Source organism: Osmia lignaria, chromosome 14 (assembly GCF_051020975.1).
Source record: "Osmia lignaria lignaria isolate PbOS001 chromosome 14, iyOsmLign1, whole genome shotgun sequence".
In the NCBI taxonomy this organism is placed as follows: Eukaryota; Metazoa; Arthropoda; class Insecta; order Hymenoptera; family Megachilidae; genus Osmia; species Osmia lignaria.
This window is the reverse complement of record NC_135045.1, coordinates 7,446,681-7,469,605: the sequence shown is the minus strand read 5'-3', so window position 1 is coordinate 7,469,605 and position 22,925 is coordinate 7,446,681. Positions and strand designations below refer to the sequence as shown.

The 22,925-nt window shown below is 40.7% G+C and overlaps 1 protein-coding gene across 3 annotated transcripts in view; it reads left to right on the top strand.

Annotated features, from left to right (window-relative positions):
• LOC117605659 (uncharacterized) overlaps positions 1–22,925 on the top strand; it is a 240,116-nt gene that overhangs the window by 7,016 nt on the left and 210,175 nt on the right. For all 3 annotated transcript variants that reach the window (XR_013063443.1, XM_034327219.2, XM_034327220.2), the window contains exon 2: positions 5,980–6,553. Coding sequence is in view for 2 of the 3 variants with exons in the window: in XM_034327219.2 (XP_034183110.1) it covers positions 6,542–6,553 (12 nt within the window). In the remaining variant the exon portion in view is untranslated. The remainder of the gene's footprint in view (positions 1–5,979; positions 6,554–22,925) is intronic.

The window sequence follows — 22,925 nt, the reverse complement described above, 5'->3', positions numbered from 1 at the left end:
TTTATTTAAATCGTTTAATAGGTCAATCGCGAAAGAAAAGTTAATAATTACCTGTTCGCTTTGACGTCTCATTAGTCGTCCGCGTTTACCATTCGCAATCACGTGTATGATTATCGCTGTAAGACTTAAATTACACGAAACTTCAAACTTCATACTACCGGGACGTTTTGTGCTGTACGGTTTAGTGGATCGAGCATTGCACTCCGGTAATAGTAAAAACGTCAATAGGTCGGGCGGTAAAATTAAATGAATGCTTACAAACGATGGCCAGCAGTAAGAGAGGCCGAAGATAGTAGAGAAGCAAGTGGACGTCGATAATGAGAAGCTCGATAAAAACCGTTGAAACGTTTCGTCTCAATTGATGCACGTCCCGTCATAATTGATACTCTAACGTTCTATTGCTAGCACGAACGTTGCGCTTAAAAGACTCTTGGATTACGCCTAATGAGACGTTGCATCTGGCTTAACAAAAGCCGGTTACACGAATTCGTTCATTCGAGGAAAACTTTTCCATTTGCTACCAGCTTCCTTTCACTCGATTAGGAAAACTAGCGCGGAAAGGATTTTCAAGGGAAAAGCCTGCTTTCTAATAATATCGCTTCGAAGATATTTTATATTATAGAGAAAAGAAAAACAATAGGTAATAGAATAATATTGGTGTATGGAGGTCTTTCAACTGGATATCGTATAATTCGGGACCTAAATCAGCTCGTTAATTTTCATTCTTTCACATCGGGCGATAAAATCTGATAGGAGGGAGAGGTACACGTACGTACGTGATCTACATTAACACGTGACAGAATGAGAATTTCTTTTGCGGTACGTTCTGATATAGGTGCATGTGTGCATATTGCATCTATGCCTATATTTATATGCTTGACATGGTATTCTGAGCTTGATGCATTCCTATTAACGCGTTATTATACGCCGCGTATTAGAAACCGCGTTTATAAGCCGCTAATGCGTTCACACGCGTGTATCAAGGATCAGACGGCTATTTTAATATAATGGAATGAAAGAACGGCGTTTTGTGAAAGTTTCATACCTGGCAGTTTGTCAGAAAAAATAAATTAAATTTAGCGTTATCTTAAATAGTTTATTTCATTGCTAAAATTAAAACTTCCACTGAATCATTTTCGTTTCTTGCATTTCGGTCGCTTAAAATATGAAAATCATTGCAAAATAATTGCATCCACGCGTCATAAATATTCAATGAACTTAATAAATCACGAAGATACATACATAGATACGGTAGATTCGTTGCGTTCCTATTAGAAGTATAGGGAAGTATACAAATGTAAACATAAATGCAAAAGCGTGTATCGCGGTACGTGTCACATACATACGTCAAAATGTCGCCAAGTTCGGGCGTACGTTAAAACACGATACGCTTTCGAAATAAATCGATAAGATCTGCTGGTCGAACAGATTTCAAATTAATGTCAATGCATAGCGCGCGCTCAGCCACGAACCGAGTTTATTAATGCACGTCGTGCATCGACACCGTACGGTTGTTCTAACATTATTAGGACGATTTCGTGCAAAGTAGACGTGTCACGGATATAATATTAATGTTAATCGAACAGGAGCACGACAGATGACAAGCCTTGTTCGTTTCGCGTGGAAACGACGCAATTATTTGCGGGATTAAATAGGTCGGAACATCGATGATTATGATTTCAGCAAATGCTTTTTCACCTGAGCTTTCTTTTTAGTATATCCTTGTAAACTTAATTACACGCATCATGTCGAACATAACGCGTTAATATAATTGGATTCTTTAATAACAGATTCTGTTATACTTTCTAAGGCAGTGATGAACCGACAGCATATTCTTGATTGGCAATTAGTGTAATTTAATAACATCGATGCTTGAGAAGTGATAGAAAGGGTGTTGAGTATCAGGCTTCGCTATTTAAAAAATGTAATAATTTTTATGTTGCATCGTTGGGCAGTATTGCGAATTAAATGGCAAAGATTATCCCACGTACGATTATTCTTATGTACAGTGGGTCACAAAATTATTTCGGCAAATTTTAATTTTTTAAAACGACAAAGGCACGTATCTTAAGTCATTTGGTCCAATTTTAAACGAGGTATTCTGTTTTAAACGGTGAGCGAATAATTTTGTGACCCACTGTATATGCATAATACACGCTTCCTGCATATCTTTTTGCATTTTAATGCCTGGAACTGAACTCGCAAGTGATACAGCTATGTCTGGCATTTGTCTCGGATAACTATACGAGCGTACTATGTACTACGGTAGTTTTCAAGGCGAAAGGAGGGAAGGCCAGATAAGGAAATGTCCTGGCAATGGTACATGTGCTTTCGTTCACACGCGGATACGAGCGATCTGTAGTGATCATTATCTAACGTGTCCCGGTATAACACAATTATTTGCACCGGTAGTACGACTGGCCGAGTTCCATGCAGATATCTATTTCGACATGACAGGGCACGGCAATGTATCCGAGAGGCTGAACAAATAAAAAGAAGTAATAGAAAAATAATGAAATCGTGTGTCTATAAAGCTGCTATGAAAGTTCAAGATACATCATAGAAGGCAATGTCGATGAAGCGTTTAATTGTCTTTTCTGTTGTTTCTAATCAAACAGAGGAAAGTTTCTCTGTTTCGCGTCATAGTGCAACATGCATCTCCTCGATGTTGCATAGGAAAGTTTCAAGTTCACCTCGAGTCTCTTGTATCGAGTGATTGTATCTCAACGTTTCATTTAATTTTAAATAATAACTTAATGTTGGCATCGTGAACGAGAAAGTCGTATATCTCTTCCCGTGTTCCCTTATTAACGTTAAAATTTATCAACGCAACTTTCTACTCGTTATTAGAAACGATGGGTATGATTATTACAGGCGCATCCAGACATAATAACGATCGGTATAAAAATCATTTTAACGCATCTCGTCACGGTTCTCTGAAATAAGATCAATTTTTCTGAATCGAAACTTTAGATATCATTTGAAACTTTCCGTGGACGGTGTACAGATTCAGACGCTTATTAACTAGAAATTACAGCGACCGGCAGCGTAAAACGATCGGTAGGCATGTCGATTCCGAGTGACATTCCGTGAACAAAAATCTACTTATAAATTACCAGTTTTCCCATTTGAAATTGCTGAAACTATGGGGACTACCATTCATGGCACCCCGCGGTGCATTTCACACTTGCAGCCAGCGGTGCACTCTCGGGTCCATCGAGCGGTTAGCTACTCGATGCAATTATCCGAGGCAGTTCTTACGAAGGCCCTAGCGTGTGCGTGTAAAACGCTAGCTTATACACGTTCTGCGTTGGAACAGGTACTCAAGTTAGAGCAGGTCACTTTCGCTGCCGGCTCGAACTGTTCCAGTGGTCGCGCACGCGTGCTGTTCCATTCATAAACCGTACACATGGTCTGCTACGTGTAGGTTCCCGGCTACATAAATACACGGAAATGCATCATAATACTATGAACTCGGTGATTTCTACTCGATCGATCTGTCTGCAAGAACTTTGAATCGTTTTATAGACTCGGCTGGACAAAAATCCGAGTTAAATTAAAAGCTCGATTCGATGGGCTCGAACAAAAGGCGTCGAATTACGTAACGCGAAATTATGTAAAATCTAAGCGTCGAGTCTTACGCGTCGTTTGATGTATCCGAGTTTTCATGTATCGCGATTATGCACAGTCATATCTGCTGAAAGAGATATAATAGATGATCTAGTATTCTGTAGATAGGTTCTGCTCTCGACTCGGACAGCGAGCGTTTATTCGTTAAACGCGAGGTTTCGTAACCTTTCAATTAAGAGTTGGAGTGCCACGACGGTGCAATCACGTTCTTAAAAGTGGAAACTATGAACGCAGACCGTGGATAGTTCAGTCTGCGAAGAAGTTCGCGTTTTAAAACAGCGATACGAATTCGCGATGATTTCGAATCGAGATCGATGACTCGATTACCGTGAACGCCTCTGACTTATCGGTAACATCGTCAGAATGTTTGTTTCGCGATCGAACGAGCTGACAGCAATCGATCGTTTGATCGATAATCTTCATTCGTCTCGTTACATGCAGCTGGGAGATTAGCTGGAATCCCCGGGAACATATTTGATTAGATGAAAAAACATAATTTGTAACGGATAGCGCAAAACGACGTTGCATAACTATAATTCTCATAATTTCTTCCACCGTTTGTAGTTCATTGACGTTAGACGCATAGCTTGAAGTCAAACTTAGTAAGAGAACTTTCCTGCGGAACAGTCCTGTTGCAGCTTTTTATGACGGTTCATTAGAACTTTTCTAACACGTGTGAAGTAACGTTTGAACAAAAGTTCGCGCAGCAGGAAACGTATCTCTTGCATTCTAGATACCAGTTAATTTTACATTTTTTCTAAATTGTGCTCGCGTATTTCAACCTCTGATATTTCAACGACAGTGCAAGTACGTTGTCGCTGGTTAACTCGTTGTATCACGGTATAGAAATATTTTTAAAGTTACCATACATTGTTACATTTCACTGGAACTTACACTCGACAGCAATGTCTATACAGTGGTACCCCGATATACGTCTGCTTTGGAATACGTCCTGTTTGGACGTGACAAATTTTTTCTGTGAAGTTTGCGTCATTTGTAAATAATTATCTCAGAGGAAAAATTAAATTAATAATCAATTATATTCGGAGTTGATGTATTATTAACTGATTGATCATACAAGTAAGGGAAACGGTGGTTTAGTATACGTCCTATTCGGTATAAATCTAAACATCAGGAACGGATTAAGGTCGTACTCGAGGTACCACTGTAACTTGTAACCAGCTCCTTTTTTTCTGTTGTTCGAGAAAACGTAAAGATTCTACTATGCTACTTTGCGTACGACTCGTAGAGAACTGCATAGCCGGTGCATGTGCAGTGGCAGGAGTGCAAGGGCTACCGTTACGAAGTCGCCGTGAAAGTGCACTAACGAAAGTGCGAATACCAATGCGCTTTTTTACACACATTGTGTACGAAATGTTTGTACTACATTACCGGTACCGGATCTGGAATTCACCGTTAAACACGGGTCGTTCCCTCCGGGCGACTTTAACAGAAAGTAAAATTAGAAACTGTAATACGGTCTAACCTCGCAATTCGCTTCAAACGCCATTCTTTTTCTCTATTATTAGCGTTCGTGCGTTAGCGAAGTATCTCTGTTGAAATTGCTAGGTATAGTTAACGACAATCAAACAGTAAAAGGAGAAGCACGAAGGTTGGATGAAATTGAAATTCTCCCATAATATCCTCGATAACGATCTAAACTAACGCGTGCTCGGCGAACTCGATTAACGAACGAAATGTTTAGCCGTTGATTAGATTACAAGTTGGTCGATTAAGAAGAGAGGAGGTGTTGGCGAAGGACGCGGTAGCGAGAAATCGTGCATCACGGTGCCACTCTCGACTCCATTTCCCTCGCTGTTAGCGTTAATCGATTATAGCGTGACGGATCGAACGATTTAAATAAAGACCGGGTGCGTCATGGGCCTGGCCCGGTACTGTCGACCGCGCCCGATAAAATGATGCCATTTGCTCCTTATTATCTTCAATCTGTTATGTTTTTTCTCATACCGATCAATACCTTTCCGTCGATTCGATTGCGTAATTTTTGCTCGATTTCATTTCTTTTTTTAACTTACAAGCTCCGAATCGAAACGTAAATTGTAGTAGTTTGAATGTCTAAAGTATATAAGTTGCAATCATTGAAAACTGATTCGAATTGAATGGAAAGAAATGTTGTCTTTGGAACATGCTGAACATGCAACTCGTGTACATCGAACGAGACCATTTAGAATGTGGAACGATTACTTGCTTTTACTCCGTTCCAGGATTTTAATTTAGCAGGGTCGAGCTACGAGTAGAATTATGATAAAACCTCGCCGTTACTGGTTAAGTTTCCCGCAATCGTGCTGACTAATTTCTAATGCAGATACGTACGTTTGTATGTTGCAGGTGACGTACGCCGAACGGGCCAGTATTCATGCCAGTATGCCAATCAGATGCCAGTAGAGAGCCAGTATCTGTATCTGTCGCCACCGATAGCCAATTAATAAGTTACTTAGATAGTTTAATTAATATATAACGACAGGAGGAAATACACATTTGGATAATCGTCGTTAGACAACTTAGACGTGATAGATAATACCGTACGCATGTATCCGTATAGAGATACGTTACACGCGTGTATAATCGAGAAGCAATAAGGATCGTGTAGCAAGCAATTATTTTTGCATCGTACTTTTTATCGAACGAGCACAATTATCTCGCAGAGCTCGGTTCCGTTTCGGATGATCCCTTAGGTGACCGCGTGTTCCTTCGAGGGGTATATTCATAAATTGGACAGTGCAATTGAGTAGTGATCATCGAAGTGGACTGACCGATCGATTTCTCGGCTGTGAAGTGAATTAATATCCCAGGAAAACGATCGAAACGGAGAAAGGAAGTGAACACACGGCGAGCACGGCGGCTGGAAACGCTGACTTACATCGAGAGCGCCAACCTGCAATCAAGGTTCATGGTTTTCATGGTGAGTCATTGTATCTATTTCTATCAATTCCAATACGGTTATCTGTCTCTACTCTTTTTATTTTTCTTTCTATTTTGCGTGATCTTCTTTGAGATTTTCGGATGTTTTTTCGATACAAGGAAATCTGTTGCGAAAAATCTCACCCAAACGTATCGGTGATATTTTTACACCTGATTTCTCCTCGTTTTTATCTTCTTTCTCCTTGTCGGTCGGTCAATTACGAATTGACGAGCGGACCCGTCGCGGCCGATGCGGTTTTATATGCAAAAGTTTCTTTCATCACCGCGTATGCCGCAAGTTTCACTAAATATATAGCACGTGTCACATGCAATTTGCATAATGCGACATCGACGCTTCTTCGATGCGCCGAAACGTTATCTTTATGCGAGTCGTATCGTTTCATATCGCGAATCATTTGATTATCAAGCGCGCGGGCTTAAACGGAACATTCGATAATGGCGGATCCGAAGAACCGAAACTGTCTCGTAAATATCGATCAACAAGGACTACCGAACGTATTATAAACTTCCATCTCTTTGCAATTTATTAGCATCTTTCTCTTTATCGTAACTCCGATGTGATACTCAGAGTGGACATTACCATAACCATTTCGATAAACCTGGTTTAACGAAATTTAAAGTATTCATATCGCATAAATATTCACGCTTTCTTGAATTTCTATCTTGTGGTCGTAACATTTTCGATGTTAATATATTTTGTATTTCTTTGCCGCAAATTGCTACTTCGATCCTTCGGATTATCCTCGAAAGATGCTGTAATATATAAATTTTATAAAATCAATTCAGAAATAATGACTCCATCTATGGAACAAAAGTTAGAGATCCAAAGATTGATTAAATATGTTTTTATTTTCTTTACATTATATTTAATCAGTGGAAGTTTTACAAGAGTTATCAACTTGAATTCCTAAATTCGTGCCGCCTTTTAACCACGGTCGGAACATTAATGCGGCCAATATAGAATACGCAAATTGGTTACCATAACGGAACATAACTTTCGAGTTATACACGGTAATGGAGTTGGCTAATTAAGAAAAGCGTCGGATAAGGGCCGGCAGCGGGTATTCCGATCGGTTCGATTTCTCCCGGTTATGCCACTCGGTCTCGTTACTTTTGCTCGGATATTTCGAGGGTGGAGAAAGAGACGAGCGTGGAGGATTTAGAAAAGAAGAGGGATAGAAAGAGGGATCCACCGCCGGGTTACGGGTCAACCACGATGGAGCATTAATAATCGTTTACAATCTTTAAAGCAGGGTGTGGCGAGTGCGTTAACCCTCCTCTTCTTCCTCTTCTTCATTCTCTTCCTCCTACTCTCCGCTTCTCCTCTACTTTTTCTTCCTCTCTTCGCTTATTCGCGATCGTCCATGGTGTATCGGACGGGCAAAACACGAGGAAAAAGTCCGACCTGCCTTCGTAAACCAGTTGAACGTATATGTCGTGAAAAAAGGATAATCAATGGCGAAAGGATGTACGATTGATTTGCGCTCGACGTATCCTTGCGATCATTTTCTTGTCATTAAAGATAGAAAATTTATTTTTAAATTCTTCGCAAATCGATCGGATCCTTTAGTTCTTGGAAGGACACCCCTACATGATGTCCAATGTCACGACAACGCGACAATTAGTGTTATGGCATTAAACGTTGCGATTTACTACCACGTGAAAATGTATCTTTAAAGGATCGCAATCACGGGGAACGGCAATATATTTCGATAAAGTGAATTTTGGGAACGTGATCCTTTATCCAAAGTGCGGACGTTTAGATATCTCGATGGTTCATTTCGAAAATAGGGGGCGGGGAATAAAACTGAAGAAATTAACGTCGCGTCGTCGGGAAACTCGACAAACCGGTATACAAACGGTCGTACAGTGAATTTCGCCGGATTGCACCTCGACCCCCTTCGAATAAACATTCTTTAGTAGGAAGTAAGCAAGTTTATCTTACGAGTATTTATTTAATTGCGCGTTGTCGCTCGGTTTGCTCAATTTACGGACGAAAATTTCATCGTGCACCTGCGACATTACTCGAGGAGCTTCCGTTTGCGTCGAATCTTCTTTTCCTTCTTTAATATACGACACCCGACGTTTCGTGAGAAAGATCATCTTCGACGCGTTAGAAATCCCGCGTGAATTCTTTTCCTTATAAAATTCGCATAATTAATCATTCTCGCAAATATTTTTCTCTCTACTGGATTTACATTAAACATTATGATTTATAAATTATTTTCGTTTCGGCACGGTCAGCCTTCTCGAAATCTCGTCAGCGTTGAGATATCATTATTATTTACACCCAGTTAAATTTTCATGCAATTTCACAGTAAAATGTGTTTGCGATACAATCGCGTTAATCACGAGGCCGCGCGACAATCGGGCAAAGATCGAAGCCAGAAAGCGGCGTGTACCGGTCGAACAAATTCTTCACGACCTTTTTCTTGACGGTGCATTATTAACGACCACGATAAATATGCGCGTTCTTTTCGCAAGTGCGACGAATCAACGATCGCATCCACCCGGGTCCTGGCGGTGAAAAAAATTCCCTCCTGTGGAACCCGTTCCTCCAGCACGTGTGCCCCTATCGGTTGTCCCGTGAAAATCGGTCGTCGGCCCCTTGCTCACCTTCTCCGCTACGAACGGCCTCGCCATTAACTCAACAACCACCACCACCACCACCGCCACCTGCAGCGACGAATCAGCATATTTAGCGTCGAGCCGAATTTAATAGAGGCCATCGTTCGGACGTGCATCACGGTTGCATTCGCGAGACGCATCAATAATATTCACCGTGATGCATAACATTAAGTATGCATGCTAACCTCTCGCGAACCCTCTTGGAATTCAATTCGTGATTCTGTTCGTTTGTTCGTTTACGTTCTCATATACGTAGACGGTTTTATACGCATTTGCATCGTGACGTGCATAACCGGACACGTGGTACGGTTATCATTCCTCGTGACCTTACCCGATATTCCTTTGCGATTCAATATTTTCCTGGAATTTTAGCGCAGTAGTATCCGTGTCAGTTTTCTGAAAGTCATAGTATCATTTTATACGATATTACATAGTTGCAGTTAATTATTTACACGACAAAGTAGCGACGACGTTTCGTGTACTAAAATCACACTGCCGCCAATAACGTTTGAATAATGCAACATTAAATATTATTTGCATCCGTGGCAGAGAGTGCGGGTTTCAAATAGTCCCATAAATATCGATATTACTCGGCTACGCGTCGTCGTGGAAGTCAATAAAAATGTTTCTCGTCACAAATGAACGTTTATCGGTCATATATCACGAGCAAGCAGCGGGACATACTTAATAGCCGGGAATGTCTTTCGAATAAATTCCGGTATAGGGTGGAGGCCGCTTAACGTTCGCAACACGCGTTTCTAGCCGATAGATTTTTCTCTCGACGACGAGGCTCGAGCAAACGTAACCCGCCGACGTACACGGTGCTCTATGGAGTTTGAAAAATGAAAGAACACCGTGGCACGATTCATCACCCGCCATACGGTTCGCAGTCCTCGTGAAAGTGATACATGCTTCTTGTCAAAGACGATACGTTGAATGCCATTTGTTCCGCGGGCTCAAATATACCCGGTAATGTACCTAATTTCCATTCGTCTTATACCGAATCTTTTGTCCCTCGAAAATCGTAAACTCTAAGCTTTCGTTGAACGACGACGCAAGGCGTGGCTCGAAACTTTTAACGACCGCTCATAAACGGCGAGGATATGGGTTTAATTCTTGCCCGTAGTTTATTTTTCGAGGTTTATTAATGATACTACTAAAAGTTAGAAACGAAGGAATTGCTGTTATAGTCACTTCGACTTTTTAGCGATATTTAGAAGTGTACAAATTTTGCAATCCCTTTATCGAGTTCTTAGATATTTTTAATTGCAAGTTTTAGGTATTATTAAATTGCAACTTTCATAGAAATTCTTAGAAATGAATTACGTAGATCGTTAATATCGTCCTTGACGCTTTAAATTGATTTTACACAGTTGCTCGAACCGTTCGTACACGTAGCCTTATTTTTATTCGAGCAATTCTTGTCTTTCTCTTATCTGTCGCGCGCGAGACTCACGGGTTACAAGAAGATCGTTCGGTGAATTTTGAACGCGACACCCACGCGATACGCGTGCACCGGTACCGTGCCGGTTAATTGTTCCGATGGATTTAAAGTTGGCGTCCGAAATAAATGAATGTCGCTTGCCAAGGCGTGGTACGAAATATACACGCTCGTCATGGATTATATCTCTTCCGAGCTCACTTACACGTGCCAAACGAAATTTCGGCACAGCCTTCGAATTCTTTTCCGGGTGCATCGGACACTGATACCCTTTGTCGATTTCATTTAAATTTCATTGATTTTTATTCACGATCATCGCTTTCCGTATCGAATTAAAATTCTGTGGCCTTGATTAAGTTGCATCTCACGTTCCAGTTATGAAATTGGAATGAACTTTTATGGAACAATTAATGGTCGATAAAATTAATTTTAATTATAGCCTTCTCAAACCTTCACTAATATATGTTTTTTTCAATAAAATTAATTTTAATTAGTCTTCTCAAATCCTCATTGATATATATTTTTTCCATAAAATTAATTTTAATTACATCCTTTTCAATTGATACATTTTTTATTCGATTTACAAAATTTACCATAAATTCAGAAGACCTGAGATTGTACGATTGTTGTTTCAATGACTTTAATTGCATCCCTCGAAAGGAATGACGCGAAGCGTACGTTCATTCTCGTCGGATTGTATTTTTCAAGAATTCACGGTCTTGTTCTCGTTGAGGATTTCTTGTAACACGCGCGTGCTGAGAAACGTCGGTCGTGCCTGCCGGTGCATTATCGTAATCGCGAGAGACGATGTGACAAATGTAATAAAAAAAAAGGAACAGAAGCGTTTACGTAACGACGGGGAGGTGAATTCTGACGAAGCGATGCTATCGAGGACGTAAATTTCGATGACGCGGAATTTTAGCAGAGCGAATGAGACGTTCGTACAGCGGGAAATAACGAATTCGAATCTTTTTCGGATGATACTTTAAATAACCCCGCTGCCCAATTAGTAAGCATTCACGGAAGTGACGCGACAACAACGCGTTTGTTACCGTACTTTAGGAGGTCCGCGTTTATTCTCTCTTTGATCCGAAGCATGCAACTCGCGAACACGTACGAGAGAGAAGGAATAACGTTTGTGCTATATTTAAGACATGGCACGTGTTGGTTATTGCACAACGAGTGCAACATTCGCTGTAACACGGCTATCGGTTGAAATACTCGCGGGTAAATCGTACGGCTCGATTCGATTAAACACATTCGGGGACAGGTTTCCACGGAATTCTTGAAATTATTGATGAAATTCGCGATACCAAGCGCGTAGCTGCGAAGGAGGTGATTGAATCGATAATACGTTGCTCAATGATGAGAATCGTTTGCATATTCATGAAATCTATAATTAGAATTTCTTTATCTGATGCTAGCTAAGCGTTCGTTTAAAAAAAAAAGAAAAAAATACCGACAATACTTACATCAAATTGCTTTCCAGTCATTGCACTTTCGAAACGAATGTTAATACCTTGTTAATCCCTTGATAGATAAAACGATTCTGATCGTCATTTTTGAAATATGACGAGCAGAGCTATTAATATTCAAAAATTTCTCAAAACCAAGGCAGATGTATGTAACTGTAATTGAATACGTTTCATTTATGTCAAGTAGATATATCGTAGACAAATTTACTATGACGGTCACATCCGTCCGATCCCATTAGATAGATTACCATGTTTTGTGACTGCAGTATGTTTACAGAAATCGTTAATTTAGTAACTACTAATTGCAAGTATATTTCTCTGAGGATTTCTGAAAATTCCTGAGTGTCTACGTAAGGGTTTGCGGTATCGTTTAAAAATTCAATTATTGATAATGATGTATGACTGGATCTTGACGTTCATATTGACATACATCATATTGGAATAAGAAAAAGGTGGGCAGATTGCAGAATTCTCTTTTGTTATCGATCACTGTTACAAGTAGATACGATCATTATAAGAATGTCTTACTCAGAGTACTGTCGCTTATTTCTTACGATCCCGCGATACTCCCGCTGTGACGATTAGTCACAGATGATATTTCTTCCATGAATTATCTGTTAGCTATCGAGAAGCATGTGTAAATTCATTGATAATGAATATTCACGATCGTAAACGCTTGTTTATCGTCGTTTCATTGATTTGTTTATCAAAAGAAATTCCTCGGAGGATAGATCGAAGAAACGCACTGTTTCACTCGATATCGTATCCCTACGATGTATACGACATTTTCTGTCTCGGAAGGTTTTCATGTCCAACAAAGGAAAGCACTTGAAACGCACATTGCAAGTATTGATCGCGAAGAGATACTCCGTGGCTTTGTGAAAAGAATCGTAACTCGTGTCGCTGTTTATGGCGTACGATACGCGTTTTCCCTTCGTCCGCGCAGTCGTAAAACATTCATGGAAAAGGATAATGGTAGCATCATACTCTACCGTGTATAACTTTCACTGGACAATTTATAACGCGTTAGAGTTGGAAATTGCAAAGAAACCGATAAAAGGATGCATCGATCGCTGTAGAAACAAAACATCTTCTAAGGATTCTCAAGACGAAGCCAAGTCAAAATTTTGATTTTAAAATCAAAGTCTAATTACAACTAGCGTTATAAAAATTCATTTCAACGTCCACGTTCTCCTCTTCCTGACAATAAGCCACCGCGTACGTGAAAGTGCGCTCGAAGAAAAGTCGTAAATAATCGGGCGCGTAAGGCCGCGTGGTCGGCAAGTACGAATTTTGCAACAAAGAATGCCCGCAAAAAATATTTATCGGTGTGGAAATTTATGATCGTGAATCATTTTTTGGTTTCGCGAGCAGTGTATATTATCTCGTATTTTGTTTCACCGACAGCGTATTTCCGATGATATAAAAAAAAAAAACAAAAAAACAACGAGAACAATGAACCGTGATGAATTTTATACGAAGAAACGTCTTTTTTCTTTCACCCTGCAAAATGGTTACTTTTTAATTTACGATTCGTTAACGTCACCCGGGCTACCATTAAAGTCGATGGAGTTGCACTCTCTCGTTCAAAGAGAAGATTTAAAGTCGGGCGTAAATCTGTGGAAGGCTAAAAAGGTGCGAAATTTTTTGAATCGATCCGCCGATCGATTCGCTTTCACGATAATACAAGTGCATTTTAGCGTGAACGCACGTTTCGTCAGTTTTGTATCGATTCGCCTTTCCAAACGGTCCAGCAACCGTGGCTCCGCTTCTTTTTTCTTTTTCATCCTTTTCTGAAATCCCACGGTTTATCGTTATACAACAATGATTTCTTTACGGTTTTAATTGAACCCCCGTTGAATTTGTCCTTATTTCCTTATCGTTCCGTTTCCCACCTTCTGTTGGTTCTATTGGGAAAATCATTGACATCTTGCGAAATGATCATTTCATTCCATGATTTCTCTTCGAACGCTTTCTGCGCTAAATCGCGTTATTCGCGGGGCTTTTACGATTCCGTCGCTGTTGCATCCGTAAGTCGATTCGCGATTGATGTACCGCTACTGTCGACGATAAATAACGCGTTCACGGTCTACTTAACCGTTAAATTTCGTCGCTAAATCTTTGGTACACGTGTCTGCTTGTTGAAAAATCGAACGAAATTAGAGACACTTTTAAACGCTTTCAACAAGTGTAACGAAACGTATCCTGGTTCGATATAGAAAGGAAAATTGTGTAGTATATGCACAGTGATTTATGATCGAAGAAACTCGTGTTTGAGTAGACTAAGTGAGATCAAGCGAGATAAGATAATTAGCATCATTTTATAACACTGTATGAATGCTTTCTCGTGCAATCTATACCGCAATACATTTTCTAGATGAAGAATTAAAGATGAAATGCGGTATTATCGAGTATCAATGACATAGTGCATTCTTCACAGTTCGTTTATTTCTTACGTTCATTAACTATCCAGGTAAGTGGGTAGAGAATTAGACGTCAGGAAATTATCAATCGGCTACTGTACGTACGCCTTTAATTGCTGTGTACGAATGATACCTGTGGAACGATATTGTTTCTGTTTTCCTGGCTGTGTAATTATCTTCCGCTTATCTGCATTATTTAGACTGTCGCGAGATAAGGAACACCGCATACATTTTACGTCGTTATCGTGTGGCAATAATTCTCGTTCGAAGCGTTGAGTACAAAGTTTCCCCATTCCGTAGGATCAAGCTACCAAGTTTTCTTGCAACCATCGAATCGATTTGTTATAGCTTCATCATTTTCCACGAGGATCTACTTAAGAGAACGAATGACGAGAACCACTTTGTCGTTGGCTCCTGCAATCGCGTTAAGTTCGTGTCTCGCGAATATCTCGAGGTATGTACCTTCAGAAAAGTAGTCGGTTTTTTGCCGGTAGCCTTTGTGAAGATCGAAGGATCGATCCTCTAAACGGCATGTTAGCGAACGGATATGGTCGTGGACATTTTATCGGCGCTGCCGATCCGTCGTAACCCATCGTTTCATGAAAATGCGACCGTTGTCATAAGCTCGCGACTCGGCCGGCTACGTTCCATCGATTCTGTTCGTGTCGTCTGCAATTCGATAAGTAGGCGTATCGACGTCAATTTACTCGGTTGACACCGATCGCACGACCGGTCCGGTCCGATCCGTTCGTAAGAAACGATTTTATCGACTCTGTCGTCATCCGTCACTGCCTAGCGCAGCTCTCGGCGATGGATCGCCGGAATCCGTGTCTTTCTCTACGTATATGTCCAGAAACATTAAACGTTAACAGAACATCGATCGTTCGGGACAATTTCAATTTCATCTTTCATTTTATTTTATCTTCACTTTCGAAATTATTCAATTTTCTATTCGTAAAGTATCGAGGGTCAATTCTCGCGTGCCGAGATATCCAGCAACGTTCACGGAAGACTCGTGCCATCCGGCGCATGAAATTTTATCGCGGAACGATCGGAATCATTAATTCGGCTAATTAACGCGTTAACTTATAGCCACGATTATGGTACGCGTCTCCTTAGATCGTCCGAGTGTGTTTCTAATTTAACTCGAAGCGCAGCTCGGAGGATCGTGCACCTTTCCGTGTGTGCAATCGTACCGGAGGCTCGTGTTTATCGCGTTATTATCCTCTAATTATCAGCATTCGCGGCAGAAGGAAGCGCATTCCGTTTCCCGGTAAATTTCCTCGACGCTCGTTGCCGATAGAAAAACGCGACCGAACACCCTCGGCTCGGCCAGTATCTTTCAGTGTCTTTAAGTACGTATCTAATGGAGAAACAATAACCGAGCGGGTATAATCGTAACAGGAAACGTTAAAGTAGTCCGCCACGAAACGGCCACCTTGATTATGCGCTTCTAACAGAGGGGCCCGTATAACGCGTTCACCGTCTTTGTTACCTTCTTAATTTCTGCGTTCCTCTTTGTTCGGCGTACGCTAATGACGGGTTTCGTGCATAGCCAGCGATCTATTTAGAGGGCAAATTAACTCGGCTGAACTCTCGGCTAGTGCTAATGAAAAGCATTTCTGCTCGCCGCGAAACCATGTTGTTTTTGCTGACCCCCTTGCGTTCATTACATTTTACCTGCATTGCTTCAAAAAGCGACGAGACTGTTTTATAACATAGATTTTTAATTCTGATATAATTCAATGGATTACTACCCCTTGTTAATATCAACCCTCCCATACGTTGATTCAAAATACCATTTCACACTGTCGCGCATACACAAGGGAACGACGAGGAACGTTTCGTGCTGCAAGATCATTGAATTCTGTAATCTCTCTAGAGTCGCACGCATACGTGCATGGGTGCATTGATAAATAAAAGCTAAAAGGTTCGCGAGGGTCTCGTGTCGCGGTGCATCAACGCGGTGGGTGAAACGAAAAAAATCAAAAAGAGAAGGTGGAACCGGTTTACACCACCAAAACCGGAAAGATTTCTTCCGCACGTTGCCGCCCAAAACGGACAAATGGGCCGAGGTAGTTCAGCCACTGATACACCAACAAAAGGAAAGAAAATACCAGTGAAGATTGCTGCCTTTGTCGAATGACGCGAGGAACAGTTAGGATGCGAGAGAAACATTTCCATTTCTTTGCATATATCTTATTTTCTTTTTCTTTTTTAATCATTAGGAAACAATTTTCTTTTTAACCCTTTCGGTATTTTATTGAAATTGAAAGGTTCTCTATAGGAGTTCTTATGGAATCACCCTGTATATCGATACAATGCTGTATAAATGCAAATTCGTGTGAACACGAGAGTTAAGAAGTTTAAAGACCATTTGCATCGAAGTTTATAATCGTTTTTTTAGAAGACAAGTTGTAACGGAGTCGGCGAAAGTGTTGGTGTACGGGAAAGAAGTGCGAATCTTTTTTTCTCCTCTCCGGCAAAGAGTTAACGGTTGGCATATAAAGTTGTAAAACGGTACCGTATCCAATCGAGCTTATGGATTTCTTGCAGTAAGTTGACATTTCACGGCAACTGCTTAACCGTGCCAAATAGGCGTGCCATTTTTCGTGAATAGCCTGTCGATCGCAATATCTTATTGCCGGTTAGTTGTCCCGCGTTAATACCGCTATAGAAAAGGTCATTCGCGTACACTGTAAATTGCAAATCGATGCTGCGTGTATCCGAATAAATCGATAACCATGCAATTAAAACGCTAATAACGTAATTTACAGCTTGCGAGACGGCGTGTATATGAGTTATCGATCGTCTCACGACATGAGTTATTGCGTGAATAATTATCCAGCTACGATGAAGAATTCTTCGTGATCGGGCCGGAGAAAGCACGATATAAATACTGTATCAGCCGAATATGGTTTCGATTTAAACTTGAGTATTAATGTTTTATTAATGATCAATCAAACCCTTTACTACCAGTAATCTCTCCCCGATGATTATCTTACGAAAGTCCGACTTAATTGTTGAAACTTCGATTATCATTGATCTCGAAACGGTTGTCGCTCATTTTTCATCGAATAATTGTACTTTATTCCGCATAATCCGATTACATGCAAGATACCAATTATTAATAACACGATCAATTAATTTTCATTTCTCTTCTATTAACTATTTGAGACACCAATCATCGTTGTACTCTGATATCTACCTTTTGCTTTCAATCATTATTTACACAATCACCAGGAGATAGTAGTCTAGAATTAATCGAGACGCGCGAAGAGAAATAAAAAGTAAGAGATCGGTAGTAATTACAAGAAAATTGTATCATTGGAGGGTCATTAGCGAGCTTTCTACACGCACGTTAGCCGTCATTAAGGTTTATTAGCTCGGAATTAATGCCGGCTCTGTTGGCGACTGCATTTGCCTTCGCTATCGTAGGAATTAATTCGCAAGATTCATTCGCGCGATTTATCGCTCCTTCGGTGTTGCATTCGTTCCTTTACCGTTCGTACAATCGCCTACGATCGGTCTGATAAAAAAAGGCAACCGTTTGTACGGATCCGATCGATTAATATTTCAATGTATTTCTTCCCATGGCTCTCGGGGCTCGTTCAATCGCACACCTCCATATAATTCTCGTGTCACTTTCAATTTTGCTCTTTTCAAGAATTTTCAACTTACCGCCGCGGTGTACGCGAGGAACTCGCCTTCGTATCGCGTTTCAATAAAACGATCATTACGCAAGAGGAATCCTGCGTAAGAAACATACGTACATGCAGGATAGGTCTGTTCATAATTATCAAGAAACGAATTGCAAATGCATTCCTCGCGTATCGTAGGTAGCGGTTACACCTCGTGCCGAGAACTCTCGCCTTCTATCTCCGCTGGATAATGACTTATTAATTTCCCGCGTATAGATGTTCATACGCGCTATCTGGCGCGCTACGTGTCGCTTGATAATTAAAATCGTCACTTATCATTAACTGTATAATTGTTTGCTCGGGTGACTTTTAAGCAACTCAAGCGTACGCGATTGTGTTATCATTCATGAAAGGGTCAGAATTTATCTTAAAATTTCTTTGGAACTTGATTCAAAACACAGATATTACGCGAAAAAGAAATTATAACGAGAGAAGGCTTTATTATTCTGAATATTCATTTATAATTAACGCTAGAAAAAATATTCGAACAATTGATAATTCAATTGCTCGAGGAAATTTCAATCTCGTTCAGTATGCCTGAGACTCGTCGTAGTTACGGGATTCCATGATATGGTATGGTTGGACCGGTCCATGGAACGTGATCGCCTCAGCATGAGGTCCTGGTGGGTGACTTCCTTGCGGCAACGCTGAATAATTGTTGTTCCTTTTATGTCTCGCGTGCAGCATCGTTACTCGTTGGTCCGAATTTTATTCTTGAATTTCGGTGGGTGTGAACGCTGTCGTCATGAAATCCTTTTATCCGCTATATAAAGTGTTTGCAATTTATGCAGCAACCGTTTCACTTTTCACTATTTCTGCGTCGTTTAATTTTACACCCGATATTCGGTCAAATTCACATTCAATATTTGATTTTATTTGCATTCGGTCGAATTCACATTAATTTCACACCCAGAACGATTATTTCGCGGTGGCGTCTCTTTGTCGAAAGTCAGTTTCAATAAGATGAGAACGTGACCCAAACTATATACGGATGAACAATATCTCGCGGTGGCATTTTACGAGCAATGATGCTCGCCACCAAAGTTACATATGTTTTGCAATTCGAGTGACAGGCATTATTTTACGCCCGTTTTATTGCCGACTACGCGATGTTTGTCGAGACCATATATTGCTGTTTCTATCTCTAGAGTTCCATCAAATTGTTACGATTCGTTCGTACAGCAGGAATAGATTCACTTAGCACGTTTTCAAATATTTTCCCGACTTCCTTGTTGTGCACTGCAAGTGACATTTATGCGAACGAAATCTATCGTATCCTCTCCTTAATGTAAAAATATTGTTTATGGTCTGAAATCGAAGGTATCGTGTACTCGGGGTGTCAGGAAAGTAAAATATTAAACATAGCTCCGGAAATTTCGGATCCCCCGTTAAATTCGTGAAACTCGTCGTAGAATATCATGGCGACAGGTACGAACGGGTTAACGCGAGGAATCTCAGCCGAGTCGGCTGTCGATTTGTTTAGAAAGCTCGCTAACGGGGTAATGTTTGTACCCCGTCGGATTGTTTGGGTAACAGGTAGGTTGACACTTGGATAAAAGGTATGCGAGCGTTCTCATGCGCCGCAGGTGTTCTCCCGTGAGTTTATGAAGTCACTTCGATGCTCGAGTACGCAGTAACGAAGCATGACAAATGGTTAATGTACATTGGCTACAAGTTGCTTCGAGTCTGGTGTACGGCTAACTCTCGGGTGTCTTGGGGACGTCTAGTCTATCGGTTCATTGTGAACACGGTAGCGTACGCGTGTAATTTTCATCGGTTAATAAACTCGTGTACACACCGGTTCCTGTCGACCGTACCTAGTTAGACACAGGATGATTGATTTTTCCGTCGAGTCACGTACGACGGAAACTGAAAGTCTGAAATTTATTCGAACGATAAAGGAGTACGAAGCTAGGTCAATGAGTAATTAAACGATCCTCGAACGGTATATTCTTCTCCGCAACGTCATCCAATCATTTTTGTATCCGTTCAAACATTTCGCTGATGCCTGTTCATAGTTTATTGTCCCCGCTGATATAGCGTATCGTTCAAGCAACCGGTCCTTGTTACGTGTAATTGGAAACTCGAGAACCACTTGCGCATGCAACCCGAAATGATTAACAGATAGCAGAACGCTGACCCTCTGCAAGAGTAGAAATACGATAAGGGCATTTATCGGTTGTTGCTACTTGTACCGGTGCCTGGGAATTCTACTGAACGCTCCGCCTAAACTCGTTCAAAGTATGTAGTTTCTTTTGAATATCTTCCTTCCATGTAGGACACTTATCAAATTTCGAATAAATCTAGATATTATCGCATCGATTTATATTTTCAGAATAAAAATTCAATGGTACCTGGATTAATTGCTCGCACGAGGATTAAGTTACCCATTCTTTCACGATTTTTAAATTACAATGGGCATTTATGGAATATGTCAATTGGATGGTTGAGGAACAATGTCATCGAGATGATAAATAGCATTGAATTTATTAGCTGAAAGGTCTTAGGTTCGTAGGAGCTTGTAGTGTTAATGCGTGCGATTGGAGCAGGGTTGAAAGGTTCTTTATCGTTTATCAGGTTTATCGGTTACTTCGCCAGTTGCGTCATGTATCGCGCGAGTCCTTCGCGCGGGTCCACATGGACACCCACGTGGTTGGATAAAATTGCTCGCAGTGAACCGTGTGTATCGTGCATACACCGCCGCGCGTCGGATTACTTGGTGAGCCAAGTTAATTACGATAACGGAATATGTGGCTGCGATAAATATATGACTCTTCTAGTATTAGGTCGTTCAACAAAATCAAAATAAAATCCAACATTTTAGGTGGACAATGATTTTCTCTAAAGAATTTTAATTGATTTTCCTCGCGTCAGCGTCACGGAACGGCCCGTTTAGACGTTCTTGTTTGTATCCTCGAGGATTTTTATTCAAGATTCCAAGCTGGACGGTCGTAGCGGCTAGACGGATGCAATCGAATCGGCAGATGACGACTGAGAACAGACGTTACAAGTTTTTGCCAGCATTATGTGCACCGAGGCATGTGCCGCGGTGCGCACGATCTTTTTGCACTTTCGTAATATCGTTTTTGTCGTCGAGACTGCGTTTCTTGCCTCTTCGCCGCGAAACTGTTTACATCTCGATCGAATCTTTCTTGGATTCGAAGATTGCTTATAAATATCTAATTCGTCAATCACTCGTTCTCGTCCGCAACGAGATCTTATTTAAAGCAAACCCTCGTAGGATGTCTTGAGCGATAATAAGAGTACAGGCTGAATTTCGACAAATTCACGGGTTAGCATAAATTATTCCACCCACGCGTTTTTGGGGATGCGCGCGTGTTTTGGCAAGGGGACACTCGATTGAAATCAAACACCAGCAAACACCGGAGACTTTATAAATTTCATCGATTTAACTACATTCCCGTTGTTCTAGTTACTTGTGTAACCGTGTTAATTTATTAAGAATGATGCATCGTGTTCGAGAAATTAGACTTCTCGGAATATTCATGGTGTAAATATTTGCATAACAATACGGTAGGATTATTGTATTATAAAAAGTTTATTTTCCAAGTTGAAGAAGATGTTTGATACGATTGTACACGGGGAATAAATCAAATTAAAATGATTCATATATCCTGCACACATTTTAATGGACACTTCCTGACGAATACATTTCAAGGCGTGAATAGATTACGAGGTTTCAAATTGAGCTGGCAGATGAAAATATTAACACTTTGACAGTTGCATATTTTGTCGAATCTGTAACTTCTTTTTATTCTTTTTTATATCTGACGAGAAAGTATGAAATGAATTCATTAAATCCATCTCTCGATGGATTTTTATCATTCACCAACGATTCGAACAATTTCGTCTGGCTAGAACATCTATCACAATTGAACGACGATAGAGTAGATTGTAACAGTAGGGAGTGTGCACGGTCTGGCGGAGCGAGATATAGGTGGGCGTTCTGCCGGATATGGTTCGCCGGAAGTAGGGGGACCCTTGCCACCGACACGCTCCGTGCTCCTCGACTACGGCAGGGACGTCATCCACGGTGTGATTCGTAGCTGCATCGAATCGTTATACGACCATTCAGATCTTTTATAGCGTCAGATAAAATTTATTAACTCGATGGAAGATCCCTTTGACAACTTATTCTTATTTCCGCACCTTTGCGAAAGAGTCTCTTTTGATTTGATCAACAAACGCTTCCTCGACGATGTTTACAGAAAGAGTAAACTATCGTAGAAAATTCGAATTATATCGGATTCTTGTAAATTTTTAGTGTACAAATATATTGATCGAGTGAAATGTTCGATACACCGTGTTTCGATTCGCTTTTCTTAATCGTTTTCCGGACACACCCGCGTTAACTCGTGAAACGAGAACGATACCGTGGTCGTAGGCTCGCTCGTAGCCGACCATTGCCGCATAAAAAGATAATTGTGATCGGTAAGAAAATTACAGATTGGTTACAACCGAGTTAACTTGATAAATCTGTCACGCGTGACTAATCATAATCTATGGGTGGCGAGTCACTTCGGAGCGTGGTTGCTTTGGACGAAATAATAAGGATGCGCGGGGTGAAAATTGCAGGACGTGTACTATTAATAATTATCATTCTATATAGTATAATTAGAAATTAATTAGAGAGTATCTATTTCGTGTGTTTCAATTTTTTATT